Below are 13172 nucleotides of genomic sequence, written 5' to 3' on the forward strand. Positions count from 1 at the left end.
TCAGATTCCAATATGTTAAATCAAGAAAAATTAAAAAACTAAAAATACTTCCCAAAAAATGCATTTTTTCCACTAACTTGCATTTGAACCCACAACCCCAGAGCTGTGAGGCCAATGCACTAACCACTCAACCACCAATCCTCCCACTAAATTATTTTATGATGTTATCTAAAAAAATAAACAACATAAAAAAAACATTCCAAAAAAATCCTACTTTATTTCCCCTTCACTTCATATAAACTCCACCAACCCGGATTTAAACCCACGACCCCCGACCTGCAAATACAATCCACTAGGACCCCAACATCCAATCATAAAATAAAAATCACCCTAACAACAATAAAATCTCCCCACAAAAAAAATCTCCACACTAGGACTTCCAATAACCAACCAACCAACCAACCAACCAACCAACCAACCAAACAACATTCAACCATAACTCTAAGCCGCCCCAAAATGGACTCCGCACGGGACTCAGTCGCACTTATTCCCATAGGAAAAACCACCCCTTGCGTGAAACTGAAGACCCGTCATTCTCCAGCACTTTCCTCCATTTCCTGTTGGGTTTTTTTCTTCCCAGTTTCCATCTGTGACTATCCCTGTTTGTGATTTCCCTTTGGCCACGCCCCCCTCCCGTCACTCCCTCCCAGTTTCCTTCCTTTCTTTCCTGTCTCTCTACGACCAGCTCCTTTTTTCCCAAAAGCTGCCACATCTGGAGCGTCTCTCGTCCAACGCCGGAGATCCAGCGACCGCTCCATGGCGACCAGTCTCCAGCCATTCTCAGGTTGGGCCTTTTTTAATGTTTTTTTTTTTTTAAAGGGGGGGGGGTTTCAAACTTTCTAGTCAGGCTCTTTTTGAATGGTTCTTTGTCTTTGTGTGCAGTTGTTTCCTGTCTCGGTTGTTCTTTTTCTTCTTTCTGTTGTCCTCCCTTGAGATAAAAATTGGACTTTTAAGGGTTTTTTTGTCGGATTGGTCGCCGGTTAAGTTTGAGGAATGGTGAGTCATCATTTTTGGAGGCTTGGAAAGACTTCTAGGGGGGAAAATGTTTTCTTCTTGTCTTTGTTTTTGGGTTTTGAGACATGTTAATGTTTGGGAAGCTAATTTTTATGAAGCTAAGAAGTGTTAGCTTTAAGTTTAAAGAGCGTTTTGGTTCAGTGACTAATTGAGGGGTGTCAAATTCTTTTTTGGCAACGTCATTTTTTTGACGTTATGTTCGCTGACTAGCATTTTTTGGGTCGTGGAATGATTGTTTTTAATTTATTTTAATTTGTATGAATGCTATTTTGGAGGCTTTTTAATAGGAGTACATTCTTGTTTTTTGATTTTTTTAATGTTTTTTTTTAAATGGAAAAATAAGCAAAAACCTGAAATATTTATTTTTATCTTCAGTTTTATTATTTTTTCTAAATTTTGTGATTGAAAAAAATCTTGGATAAAAAAAAAGTGAATAAGAAAAAAAAAATTGGGCTATTTTTAAAATGTTTACTTTCACGATTGAGTGGTTAGCACTTTGGCTTCTCAGTTCTGGTGTCCTGAATTCGAATCCAGGTCGTTCGGAGTTGGGATGTTCTTCGCGGTCCTGTGTGGGTTTTCTCTGGGTACCGACTCCGGTTTCCTCCCACATCCCAAAAAAAAATCATGCTAGGCTAATTGTATGCTAAATAGTCCCTTTGCAATTCAAGGTGTCCCGCACCTAGTTAGTTATGATAGGCTCCGGCACCCCCGCGAACCTAGTTCACTGAACTCAATTTTTTTTTTAAATTGTATTCTATATATTGTATTTTTGTAAAGCATGTAGTCTTATCATATTTATATACCATTAAATTAATCCATTTGATACAAATATATATAAAATAAATTAATGTATATGAATTTAATTATATATGTATAATTCATTTTAATACTCGACTGGTCGCCAGTCAGTCGTCGGGCAAACAAAGAGACAAACTCTATCTGCACTCTCAACCCTAACACCGCCTGCGGGAATCAATCCCGAAACAAAGTCAGGCGAGTTAACCACAAGGCGTCTTATTTTAAATTTATTCTATGACTTTTTTACATTCTCAAAAATAACCCATAATAACCAGAAGCCACTCCTACTCCTATGAAGAATTCATTAGTTTTTTTAAGTATTGGTGCCCTCACTTGTCGATTTTGGCTGGACCGAACCACTTTATCCACAATAACGGGGGTGTTACTGTATCATGTTCCACTGCTAATAAGGCATAAAATCCAACCTAATTTAGCTTTCCCCCTTCTTTTCTCGCAGGTATGGACGTCCCAGAGCAGGACAAGCCCCGGTCTACCGAAGTCCCCGCTTCAGAGAGACTTAGCGTCCCCCTCCAAAACCTCAAAATGATCTTTGAAAAGTCCGGGACGGAGCAGGTGCGTAGTAGCCACATTCACCCGTAGAATAACCCATTGGCAATTCCAATACGTCACGGTCCCTTGAAGCCACTCCCATTGGCCCTTCGTTATCGGGCATCGGCGGGGAGCAATCACGCGGTCCGTCAATGACGTCATATTGGTGGTCACATGGTTGTCTTCCTTCAGCTGATCTACCACCGCATCTCCGCAACGGTTAAAACTGGAGCGTGACGGAGTGGAGTCATGCGGGCCTAGCGGAAAAAAATACTTTGATTCAATTCCCGGGCTGTTTATCCATCATGGTCGCGGGGGGTGCTGGAGTATATCCAAGCTAACTATGAGAGCCAGGCAATGTGGAACTAATTGAAGCGGTGGTAAGCCTATGCGATGGAAAGATACACCAAAAGTATTTTTAAAAATATACTCACTCAATTTCCATACCACTTATCCTGACAAGGTTCGCGAGGGGTGCTGGAGTCTGTCCAAGGCTAACTATGGGAACTAGGCAATGTGTAACTAATTTAAGCGGTGGAAAGCCAATGCGATGGAAATACAGACCATTTTTTAAAAATACTCAATTTCCATACCACTTATCCTGACAAGGTTCGCGGGGGTGCTGGAGTATATCCAAGCTAACTATGGGAACCAGGAAATGTGTAACATTTAAACGGTGGTAAGCCAATGCGATGGAAAGACACACCAAAAATATTTTTAAACAGTAAATTTCCATACCACTTATCCTGACAAGGTTCGCTGGGGGTGCTGGAGTCTTTTCCAGATAACTATGTACACCAAATCGGGTACATCCCAAAAGGAGGCACATCCAATCCGACTGAACAACCCACACACAAAAATGAAAAAAAATGCATTCAATTTTCATACCGCAAGGTTCGCCGGGGGTGCTGGAGTCGATCTCACCTAGGTATGGACACCAAATCGAGGACACCCCAAAATGAGGCCCAGCCAATCTGACTGAACAACTCGTACAAAAAAATACATTAAATCAATTTCCAGACCACATATCCTCACAAGGTTCGCCGGGGGTGCTGGAGTCGATCTGACCTAGCTATGGATACCAAATCGGGGACATCCCAAAATGAAGCGCTGCCAATCCAACTGAACAACCCACACAAAAAACACTTTAAATCAATTTCCATACCGCTTATCCTCACAAGGTTCACCGGGGGTGCTGGAGCTAACTATATACACCCCAAACTGAGGCCCAGCCATTGTGACTTAACAACGCACAATTATTTTTTTTTTAACTTCATTCAATTCCTATATCCACTTATCCTCACAAGGCTCACAGGGGGTGCTGGAGTCCACCTCAGCTAACTACTCATGCGCCCTTAAATAAATGACTCATGTCAAAATGACATAACGATGACATAATGACAAAACGGGCTGATTGGGGGGAGTCGGCTGTATGACATGTGGTTGTCTTTAAGCCATCACCTTTCATCATAAAGCAACTCAAGCACCCCCGCACAGCCACTTTGCATCATCGTATGATGCCTGAAAAGTGCGCTTAAACGGGCCGAAGCCTTTCCAGACAGTGAGTATATTTTTGTCAAAATATTCGGAATATGAGGAGATAAATGAGGTAAGATTGGTCTTATGTGGTTTTAAAATGGCTGTCCATTCAGTTTGTCTCGTTGTTAGCATTAGCATTAGCACTGGGGCAAAAAAATAATGGAAATTATCTTTTTTGGGGGGTTCGCTTTCTATAATGGCTGTTTTATATATTCATTTATTTTCTAAATTGCTTACAAGGGTCGCGAAGGGTGCTGGAGCTAGCTAGCGACCATTTAAAGTGTTCAACTAGCTAACCTAGCATGTATTTTTGGGTTACCCGGAGAAAATCCAGGCAAGCCCAGTAAGACTATGCAAACGTTACACTGTGAGGATCCACCCGGGATCGAACCCTTGACCGTAGAACTGCGAGCCGGATGCGCTAAACACGTTTTAGTGGATGCTAACATTTTTACGGCATATTTTTTTGAATGAGTGGCTAAATTGCGTAATAATATGAGTTTTTATTACCAACTGACACGCGTCCGCCCCAAAATGGCCGCCGGTCAGTAGAAGAAGGATTAGATGACTTCAGAGAAGAAAACAGAATGCATTAAAGTTAAAAAAAAAAAAAAAAAGTTAACACCAGGCGGGTTATAAATGTTTATAATAAGCTAGCTTTTAGCATTTATCTCGCATTAGCATTGTCATACAGTTCCAATTGTAATGCGGAAACATAGCGCTAACTTTTAGCATCCACCTCATGTTAGCACTGACACAGTTCCAATTGTAGTGCACGAAAATGACGCTAGCTTTTAGCATCTGTCTTGCGTTAGCATTGACATACATTGTGGTGGACAAACATGACACTAGTTTTTAGCATCTATCTCATGTTAGCATTGACACACAATTCCAATTGTAGTGCGCAAACCAAGCGCTAGCATTTAGCATTCATCTCGCGTTAGCATTGACATACAGTTCCAATTGTACATGGCACTCACATTTAGCATCTATCTCATGTTAGCATTGACACAGTTCCAATTGCAGTGCGCAACCAAGCGCTAGCTTTTAGCATCTATCTCACGTTAGCATTGACATTCAATTCCAATCATGGTGCGCAAACATAGCGCTAGCTTTTAACCTCTCTCTCACTTTAGCATTGACATACAGTGCGAAAACATGGCGCCCAATACTCACTAGATAACATTTGTAGTTTTCTGGCCCAAAACAAACTTAAACTAAAAAAAATATGCTTGTTTTCCTTTATTTTACATAAAAAACGCTAGTTTGTGGCCTAATAAAGTGAATCCATTCACACATGTGGGGGGGGGGGGGGGACTTTAAAAGCTACAAAAAAGTGCCCCCCCCCCCCCCTCTTTAAAACTAAGACAGGAAATTCTTGAAAAATGAGGTCATCCTTAGCAAGAAGCTCCATGGCTCCGTTGGCTTGACCTCATCCAGACGACCTGGATTTCAAGGCGCCCCGCTCCCTCTTTTTTTTCTCCCCCCCCCCCCCTTCCGGCGACCCCCCCCGCGACCCCCCCGCCACACGCTCCAACCCCTTTCATCATCCCCTTTGTGTCCCGAGGCAATCTGGGCCAGATTGCTCAGTCTGAGATTGGACACCAGCTGAGGACCACGTAGACAGAACAGAACGCCCATGCCTGTTGTTGTTGTTTGTCTTCTTGGGGAAAAGGTAGATTCTATTTGATTTTTATCTACGGTTAAGAGTGGGAGATTCGGGTTGCTTCGCGGGCTGCTTTAACGTCAACTTGATTTCACGTGGGCTGGACTATTATAGATAAAATATTTAGTTTTTTAAATTATAAATGGATTAAAAGAACCTGATTAAAATCCCTCAATATTCAGTTTTTTTAGATATCTAAAACAATGTTTATTTTAGCTTTTTTTAAATATATTTTTAAATTTTTAAAAATGATTTTTGAACTAAAAACTCAGAAAAATTGATTAAAAAATAACAATTATTGATTTAAAAGGGCCAAAATCAGGAAATTTAATATAGATCATATTTAGATTTTTATTTAATAAATGGATTAAAAGAAGTGGATTAAAAGCCCTGAGTATTCAGTTTTTTATAGATCTAAAACAATATTTATTTTAGCTTTTTTAAAATAGATTTTTAGATTTTTCTAAATGATTTTTGAACTAAAAACACTGAAAAAATTGATTAAAAAATGACAATTATTGATTCAAAAGGGGGATCATCAGGAAATTTCATATACATCATATTTAGATTTTTTTATATATAAATGAATTAAAAGAACTGGATTAAAATGCCTGAAAATTCCTTTCAATTCATTTTACTAAATGATTTTTGAGCTAAAAACAGAAAAAAAAATGGATTAAAAATGACAATTGTTGATTTAAAAGGGGTAAAATCGGGAAATTTAATATATATCATATTTAGATTTTTTTTATATAAATGAAATAAAAGAACCCTGATTATTCCGTTTTTTATAGATCTAAAACAATGTTTATTTTAGCTTTTTAAAAATATATATTTTTAGAATTTACAAAATGATTTTTGAACTAAAAGCACAGAAAGAATGGATTAAAAATATGACAATGAGTGATTTGAAAGTGGGAAAATCAGGAAATTTAATATACATCATATTTAGATTTTTTTAAATAAAATTAAAATAACTAGATTAAAAGCCCTGAATATTCAGTATTTTTTAGATTCAACAAAATATTTTTTAACTAAAAACAGAAAAATTGATTAAAAATGACAATGATTGATGTAAAAGGGGGAAAATAAAAAAAATCTAATATCCATCTATATTCATTTGAATTTGATCCTAAAACAGAACGTCATCACTCATCATTTACCTCCCCGGGCCACACAAACTGATACGGCGGGCCACAATCAGCCCCCCAACCACCACTTTTCACCCACCTGCGCTCCACCATCAAGCCTTACTACCATTATAACTAAAAAAAAAAAAACATGTTCGCCCCCAAACATGTGGCGCCTTGGGCAACCACCTAGATTGCTCATAGTAGAAAACCGGCCCTGCTGGCGTTGGAAATATTCCCAAAGGAAGCCGAGACGTGTTTTGTCTCGCTCAGACGGGGTTGTCTGTCGGCCTTCTGAGCTCATTACCGGGATTAAAGTCACGCACACACACACACACGCACACACTTACCACAGTGGCAGTGTTTTTTTTTTAAATTCTGATTCCTCTAATGTACAACACTTAATCGCGTAGTTTGAAGTGTGTAGTGTGTGTGTGTGTTTTTGTGTGTTTTTGTGTGATGAAGGAAGCAATGTGGGTCCGCTTTTTGGTGTCGGGCGCCTGTTTGATTGCGTCCTATTTAGTTTTCCTGCTTTTTTCTGTCAAGGTTTCATCAAGAGAGCAGTCGCCCAGAGGAAAGGCAAATAGAGCCAAAATGGAGGAGATACTGGGGGGTAGGCTCTTCTTCATCTTCTTCTCTCTTAATTCTATTTACTTAGTCAAAGTGACGTTGTTTATTTAAAGTTATTATTTTTTTAAGACACTAATGTCTGTTATACTTTAAGCTGTCAAAACATAGATAATAGATAAGAAGAAGATGAAAGTAAATTAGAACAGGTATGGAAAATAAACAGTAATAGCATAGCATTTTCATGTTTTGAGAAATAATTGAATCCTCTTTTTGGAAAAGAATTGATATTTTGGTGACTTTAGCCCCATAGCATCATTGTATACATTTGGAAATATAGAAAAAAATATATTTTTATGACTTTAATCTCAGAGTATAATTGAATACAGTTGGAAACACCCCAGAAATGTAGTTTTTCAATGCCTTTTGGCTAATAGCATAGCATAGTACAGCATAGCATTACATAGCATAGCGTAGCATAATGTAGCATAGCATTACGTAGCATAGAATAGCGTAGACTAGCTTATTGTAGAATACTGTAGTGTAATATAGCATAGCGTAACATAGTGCATCATAACATATCATAGCATAGCATAACATAGCGTAGCCTAGCATAATATAGCAAATCATAATATAGCAAAGCATAATATAGCAAAGCATAATATAGCAAAGCATAATATAGCAAAGCATAATATAGCAAAGCATAATATAGCAAAGCATAATATAGCAAAGCATAATATAGCAAAGCATAATATAGCAAAGCATAATATAGCAAAGCATAATATAGCAAAGCATAACATAGCGTAGCCTAGCATAATATAGCATAGAATAACAGCATAGCACAGTGTAGCACAGTGTAGCATAGCATAACTTAGCGTAGCAGAGCATAATGTCGTATAGCGTGGCTTAGCATTTGAATATTTTATAGGAAAATCCCCCTTTATCCAGAAAAACAAATAATTTCATGACTTTAGCGGTTAAAATCATAAAAAAGAGAATGATGCTAGTAGGCTATAGGTTAGCCTACTAGCATCATTCTCATTTTTAAGAAAAATGTTTTAAGAATATTCTTAATATTATTATTATTTTCATGACGTTAACCAATCTCATAACTGTCAATAATTTAGGGAAACCCTATTTTCCTTTTAAAAACTGATACATATATTTTTTAATGATATATATTTATATGTATATATTTTTTAAAAGAAAGTTTCCATGTTGTTTTGTGTTTACAACAGACGGAAGTCTGGAAGATTCGACGCCACTCCGGGACAGGATGGCGCTCTACCAGGCGGCCATTTCCAAACAGGAAGCCACTCCAGTCGCTGTGAGTTCTGCCAAACAACCATTCGACTACCGCTGTCCAATCAGTTCAAATATGATAATGAATCATTTCCGTCCCCCCAGACTGATCTACAAGAATCATTTGACGGCAAACAGAAGGAGAACGTGCCACCCTTCTCTCTGGACACTGTGAGCTAAGCTAACGTTAGCTTTATTGGAATGACTTGATGCTAACGCTAACCATGATTCCACTTTGATTACAGAGCCCGGAGGCGGAGCCACCGAGCGTCAGGAGAAGTTTTATTGCTGAGAACAACGGTGACATATTTTTTAAGTAGCATTAGCATTAGCATTAGCAACATGTATAGCGAATGGGGTTGAGTAAGTTTTTTTTTTTTATCCCACAGATGGTGAGAATGCTGTAAACTTTTCTCCAGTGAAAACTCCCAGGGTAAGTTTCGACAAGCTAGCTGACTTAGGCTAATTTAGCACGGTAAATAGATGCTAGGCTAATTCAGCACTCTGAATGGATGCTAGGCTTACTTAGCACTCTAAATTAATGCGAGGCTAATTCAGCATTCTAAATGGATGCTAGGCTGATTCATGGATGCTAGGCTAATTTAGCACTAAATGGATGTGATGCTAATTTAGCACTTTAAATGGAAGCTAGGCTAATTTATTACTCTGAATGAATTCTAGGCTAATTTAGCACTCTAAATTGATGGTAGGCTAATTTAGCACTATAAACAGATGCTATGCTAATTTAGCACTCTAAATGAATTCTAGGCTAATTTAGCACCCTAAATGGATGCTAAGCTAATTTAGCACTCTAAATGGATGTTAGGCTAATTCATGGATGCTAGGCTAATTTAGCACTCTAAATGGATGCTAGGCTCATTCATGGATGCTAGGCTAATTTTGCACTCTAAATGGATGCTAGGCTAATTCATGGATGGTAGGCTAATTTAGCACTCTAAATGGATGCTAAGCTAATTTAGCCCTTTAAATTGATGCTAGGCTAATTCATGGATGCTAGGGTAATTTACCACTCCACATGGATGCTAGACTAATTCATGGATGCTAAGCTAATTTAGCACTCTAAATGGACGTTAGGCTAATTCATGGATGCTAGGCTAATTTCGCACTCTAAATGGATGCTAAGCTAATTTAGCACTCTAAATTGATATTAGGCTAATTTAGCACTGCTAGGCTAATTTCGCACTCTAAATGGATGCTAGGCTAATTTAGCACTCTAAATGGATGCTAGGCTAGTTTAGCTCTCTAAAGGGATGCTAGGCTAATTTAGCACTCCCAATTGACTCACCTGGTGAACATAGTGGTCATTAATGGGTCGCAGAATGGGCGTGAAATAAGAGAAGCTCCAAATATGGTCTGACGCTTTGCTTTTCTCGGGGTTACAGAGTTTCTGCCTTCCCACGCGGGAGCCATGCGTGTCCTGCCAGAAGACGGTTTATCCTCTGGAAAGGCTGGTAGCCAATCAGCAAGTGTTTCACAGCGCTTGCTTCCGATGCTGTCATTGCAACACCAAACTCAGGTAAGCAGTGGCCCCGCCCCTTTTTCTGCAATATCCATGCCAACAAAACGTCACTGTGTAAAAAATGATCATTCATATTTATATTTATAAGCACTTATCCCCAATAGGGTCGCGGGGGGTGCTGGAGCCTATCCCAGCCAACGGGAAATATTCTGCTTCAAATATTTATTTTAAAAAAAAATATAAAATACCCTCTTTTTGAGTAAAAAAATCAAATTGAAAAAAATAAATGTAAATTTTACGGGTTGTGAAAGAGTGGTGTAGGGTTCTGGGTTCGAATCCCAAGTGGGTTTTAACTCTGTGGAATTTGCATGGTCTCGCTAGGCTTGTGGGGGTTTATTCTGGGTACCGTGGAACACCCTGGATTTAAACCCAGAATCTCCTAGTGTGAGGCCGACATGCTAACCACTTCCCCACTGTACCACCCTGTTTATCATTTAGTGCTATTTATGGATTATTTATTTGTTTTTGACTACTTTATTTATTATTTGTTATTATTTGTACACTTTGTGTTAAAGCTTTAAATCTCATTATATTTATTTAATAATAACAATAAAAATTTGAATTAAATATGTATTTTATTACAGTTTGGCTAACTACGCGTCCCTGCACAACAACGTCTACTGCAAGCCGCATTTCTGCCAGCTCTTCAAAGCCAAGGGCAACTACGACGAGGGTTTCGGACACCGTCCCCACAAGGAATTGTGGGAGAGTAAAGCCGAGGCGGGCGAGACGTCGCCCCCCAGGGCCACCGCCGGTCATCGCGCCTCCGACGCCAACGTGGAGGACTCCCCCATCGCCAAAGTCAACGTCCTGACGGCCAACATGGAGGCGCTGGGCCAAGGTTCGACCGAGAAGAGCGACAGGCCGCCGGAAGCGCGGAGGCTGAAGATTTCATGGCCGCCGCAACCAGAAAACGACGAGGGTGAGTCGTGGGTTTTCTCCACATATCCCCAAAATATGTATGCTAGGCTAATTGTATGCTAAGTAATCCCTAGCTATGAGTGTGAGCCTAAATTATTGTCATTTGTCTCCTAGTGCCCTGTGATTGGCTGGCCACCAATTCAGGGTGTCGCCCTCCTAGTGCCCATAGTTAGCTGGGATAGGCTCCAGCACCCCCACATTCCCCAAAAAGTATCCCCGAAACATGCATGCTAGGCTAATTATATGCTAAGTAACTATATGTTAAGTAATTATTTGCTAAGTAAATATTTGCTAAGTTCCTAACTAATTATTTGCTAAGTTGCAAAGTAATTATATGCTAAGTAATTATTTTCTAAATTGCTAAGTAAATATTTGCTAAGTTGCGAAGTAATTATGTGCTAAATTGCTAAGTAATTATTTGCTAAGTAATTATTTGCTAAGTAATTATTTGCTAAGTAATTATATGCTAAGTAATTATATGCTAAGTAATTATTTGCTAAGTAATTATATGCCAAGTAATTATTTGCTACATTGCTAAGAAATTATTTGCTAAGCTGCTAAGTAATTGTATGCTACGTTGCTAAGAAATTATTTGCTAAGTTCCTAAGTAATTATATGCTAAGTAATTATTGGCTAAGTAATTATTTGCTAAGTAATTATTTGCTAAGTAATTATTTGCTAAGTAATTATTTGCTAAGTAATTATTTGCTAAGTTGCTAAGTAATTATTTGCTAAGTTGCTAAGTAATTATTTGCTATGTTGCTAAGTAATTATATGCTAAGTAATTATATGCTAAGTAATTATATGCTAAGTAATTATTTGCTAAGTAATTATTTGCTAAGTTGCTAAGTAATTACTTGCTAAGTTGCTAAGTAATTATATGAGAAGTAATTATTTGCTGAATTGCTAAGTAATTATTTGCTAAGTTGCTAAGTAATTATTGCTCCAGCACCCCCCACGAACCTCGTGAGGATAAGCGGTTCAAAAAAAAATGAATAAAATTTGTTCTGGCGACAGGCTTGGACGACGTGCAAGCTATCTTGGCCACGCCCTCCGACGGGGCCGGAAAGTCCATCCGAGCCAAGTGGCCCCCGGAGGACTCCTCACCGCCCCCCGAACAGCCCGCGGAGGCTTTCTCACCCGGCTGTGACCCCGAGACGGAAAAGGAACGCCCGGGGACCGACGAATCGGGGAAGAAAAGCCAAGACGTCCCGGGGAAGGACGGCGGTGACGCGCCTGAAAAAGACGGCGAAAATGCCGAGGGGGCGGAGCTTGAAGGGAGCGATGCGGAAGTAGTTCGGGAGGATGACGACGAGACGGACGAGACGGACGAAAAGGAGGAAGACCAATGGGAGCCCGAGAAGGAGGCCAGTCGCTCACCCCAGGATGTGGGCTTCTGGGAGGGGGAGGGGGAGGAGGGGGAGGGGGACGAGAAGGCGGAGCTTGAGATGTCCGTGGAGGAAATGATCAAACAAAATCGCTACCTGGATGAAGAGGAGGATGAAGATGAGGGGGATTTTTAGACCTTGGAGAATCTTTCGCTGTGCCTATTTTCTACCTTCCGGGACCTTTCTTTGCTAACTTGAAGGTCTTTAAAGTGTAATCCAATTCAAATTTATCCCACTTTGGCCAATATTTTTTATATGTAGACAATTAAGTGTTGAATGTATTTGATGCTATTTTTGGGGGGGATTTTGGAGGTGGGGGAGGGGCAATTGGAGATAATTTCTTTATTGGAAACTGCTGAAAGAGAATGAAAATAAACCAAATACTTGAATCGGGGGTTGTTTTTGTTAAGGTTTCTTTATTTTTTATATTTTTTCAATTAAGTTCATATTAAAAAGGGATCATTTTTTTAAATAATTTGCAGTTGTTTTTAAATAGCATTTTTTTATTTCAAAAACATTTTCAAAAATAAGGAAAATTGAATATTTGGTAAATTCCACTTGTACCTTTTAATGTAAATAAAATATCCCCTCAAATATATTGTTTTTAAATAAATAATTTTCATTTTAAAATATGAACGTTCTTCCTTTTTAATAAAAGTTCAAATAAACATTTTTGTATCTAAACAATATTTTCCCCATTTAATGTAATACTTTTAAAACACATAAGAGACGAAATTATAAAAAAAAACGCAAATGGC

At 38.8% G+C, this 13172-nt stretch overlaps 1 protein-coding gene and 1 long non-coding RNA gene across 5 annotated transcripts; one reads left to right on the forward strand and one right to left on the reverse strand.

Moving 5' to 3' along the window:
• The first annotated feature begins 626 nt into the window (after window positions 1–626).
• LOC144202744 (LIM domain and actin-binding protein 1-like) lies at window positions 627–12730 on the forward strand. 4 transcript variants are annotated; one of them, XM_077725699.1, is made up of 10 exons: window positions 627–784; window positions 2270–2385; window positions 7243–7309; window positions 8502–8590; window positions 8671–8736; window positions 8811–8865; window positions 8955–8998; window positions 9969–10102; window positions 10690–11027; window positions 12044–12729. In XM_077725699.1, exons 1-10 carry the CDS (start codon window positions 757–759, stop codon window positions 12547–12549), a joined length of 1443 nt encoding a protein of 480 aa, XP_077581825.1. In that variant the 5' UTR covers window positions 627–756; the 3' UTR covers window positions 12550–12729. The 4 variants fall into 4 exon arrangements, with proteins under 4 accessions (XP_077581825.1, XP_077581852.1, XP_077581844.1 ...); XM_077725726.1 differs by lacking the exons at window positions 627–784; window positions 2270–2385 and adding an exon at window positions 2578–2741 and having other exon boundaries at window positions 12044–12730; XM_077725718.1 differs by lacking the exons at window positions 627–784; window positions 2270–2385 and adding an exon at window positions 3810–3922 and having other exon boundaries at window positions 12044–12730.
• Window positions 2024–3722, reverse strand: LOC144202767 (uncharacterized). The gene is made up of 2 exons (XR_013327557.1): window positions 3656–3722; window positions 2024–2618 (listed from the first exon to the last, which is right to left on the reverse strand). It is a non-coding gene; the product is annotated as an uncharacterized LOC144202767 (long non-coding RNA).
• Window positions 12731–13172: the final 442 nt, after the last annotated feature.

Source organism: Stigmatopora nigra, chromosome 1 (assembly GCF_051989575.1).
Source record: "Stigmatopora nigra isolate UIUO_SnigA chromosome 1, RoL_Snig_1.1, whole genome shotgun sequence".
Classification (NCBI taxonomy): Eukaryota; Metazoa; Chordata; class Actinopteri; order Syngnathiformes; family Syngnathidae; genus Stigmatopora; species Stigmatopora nigra.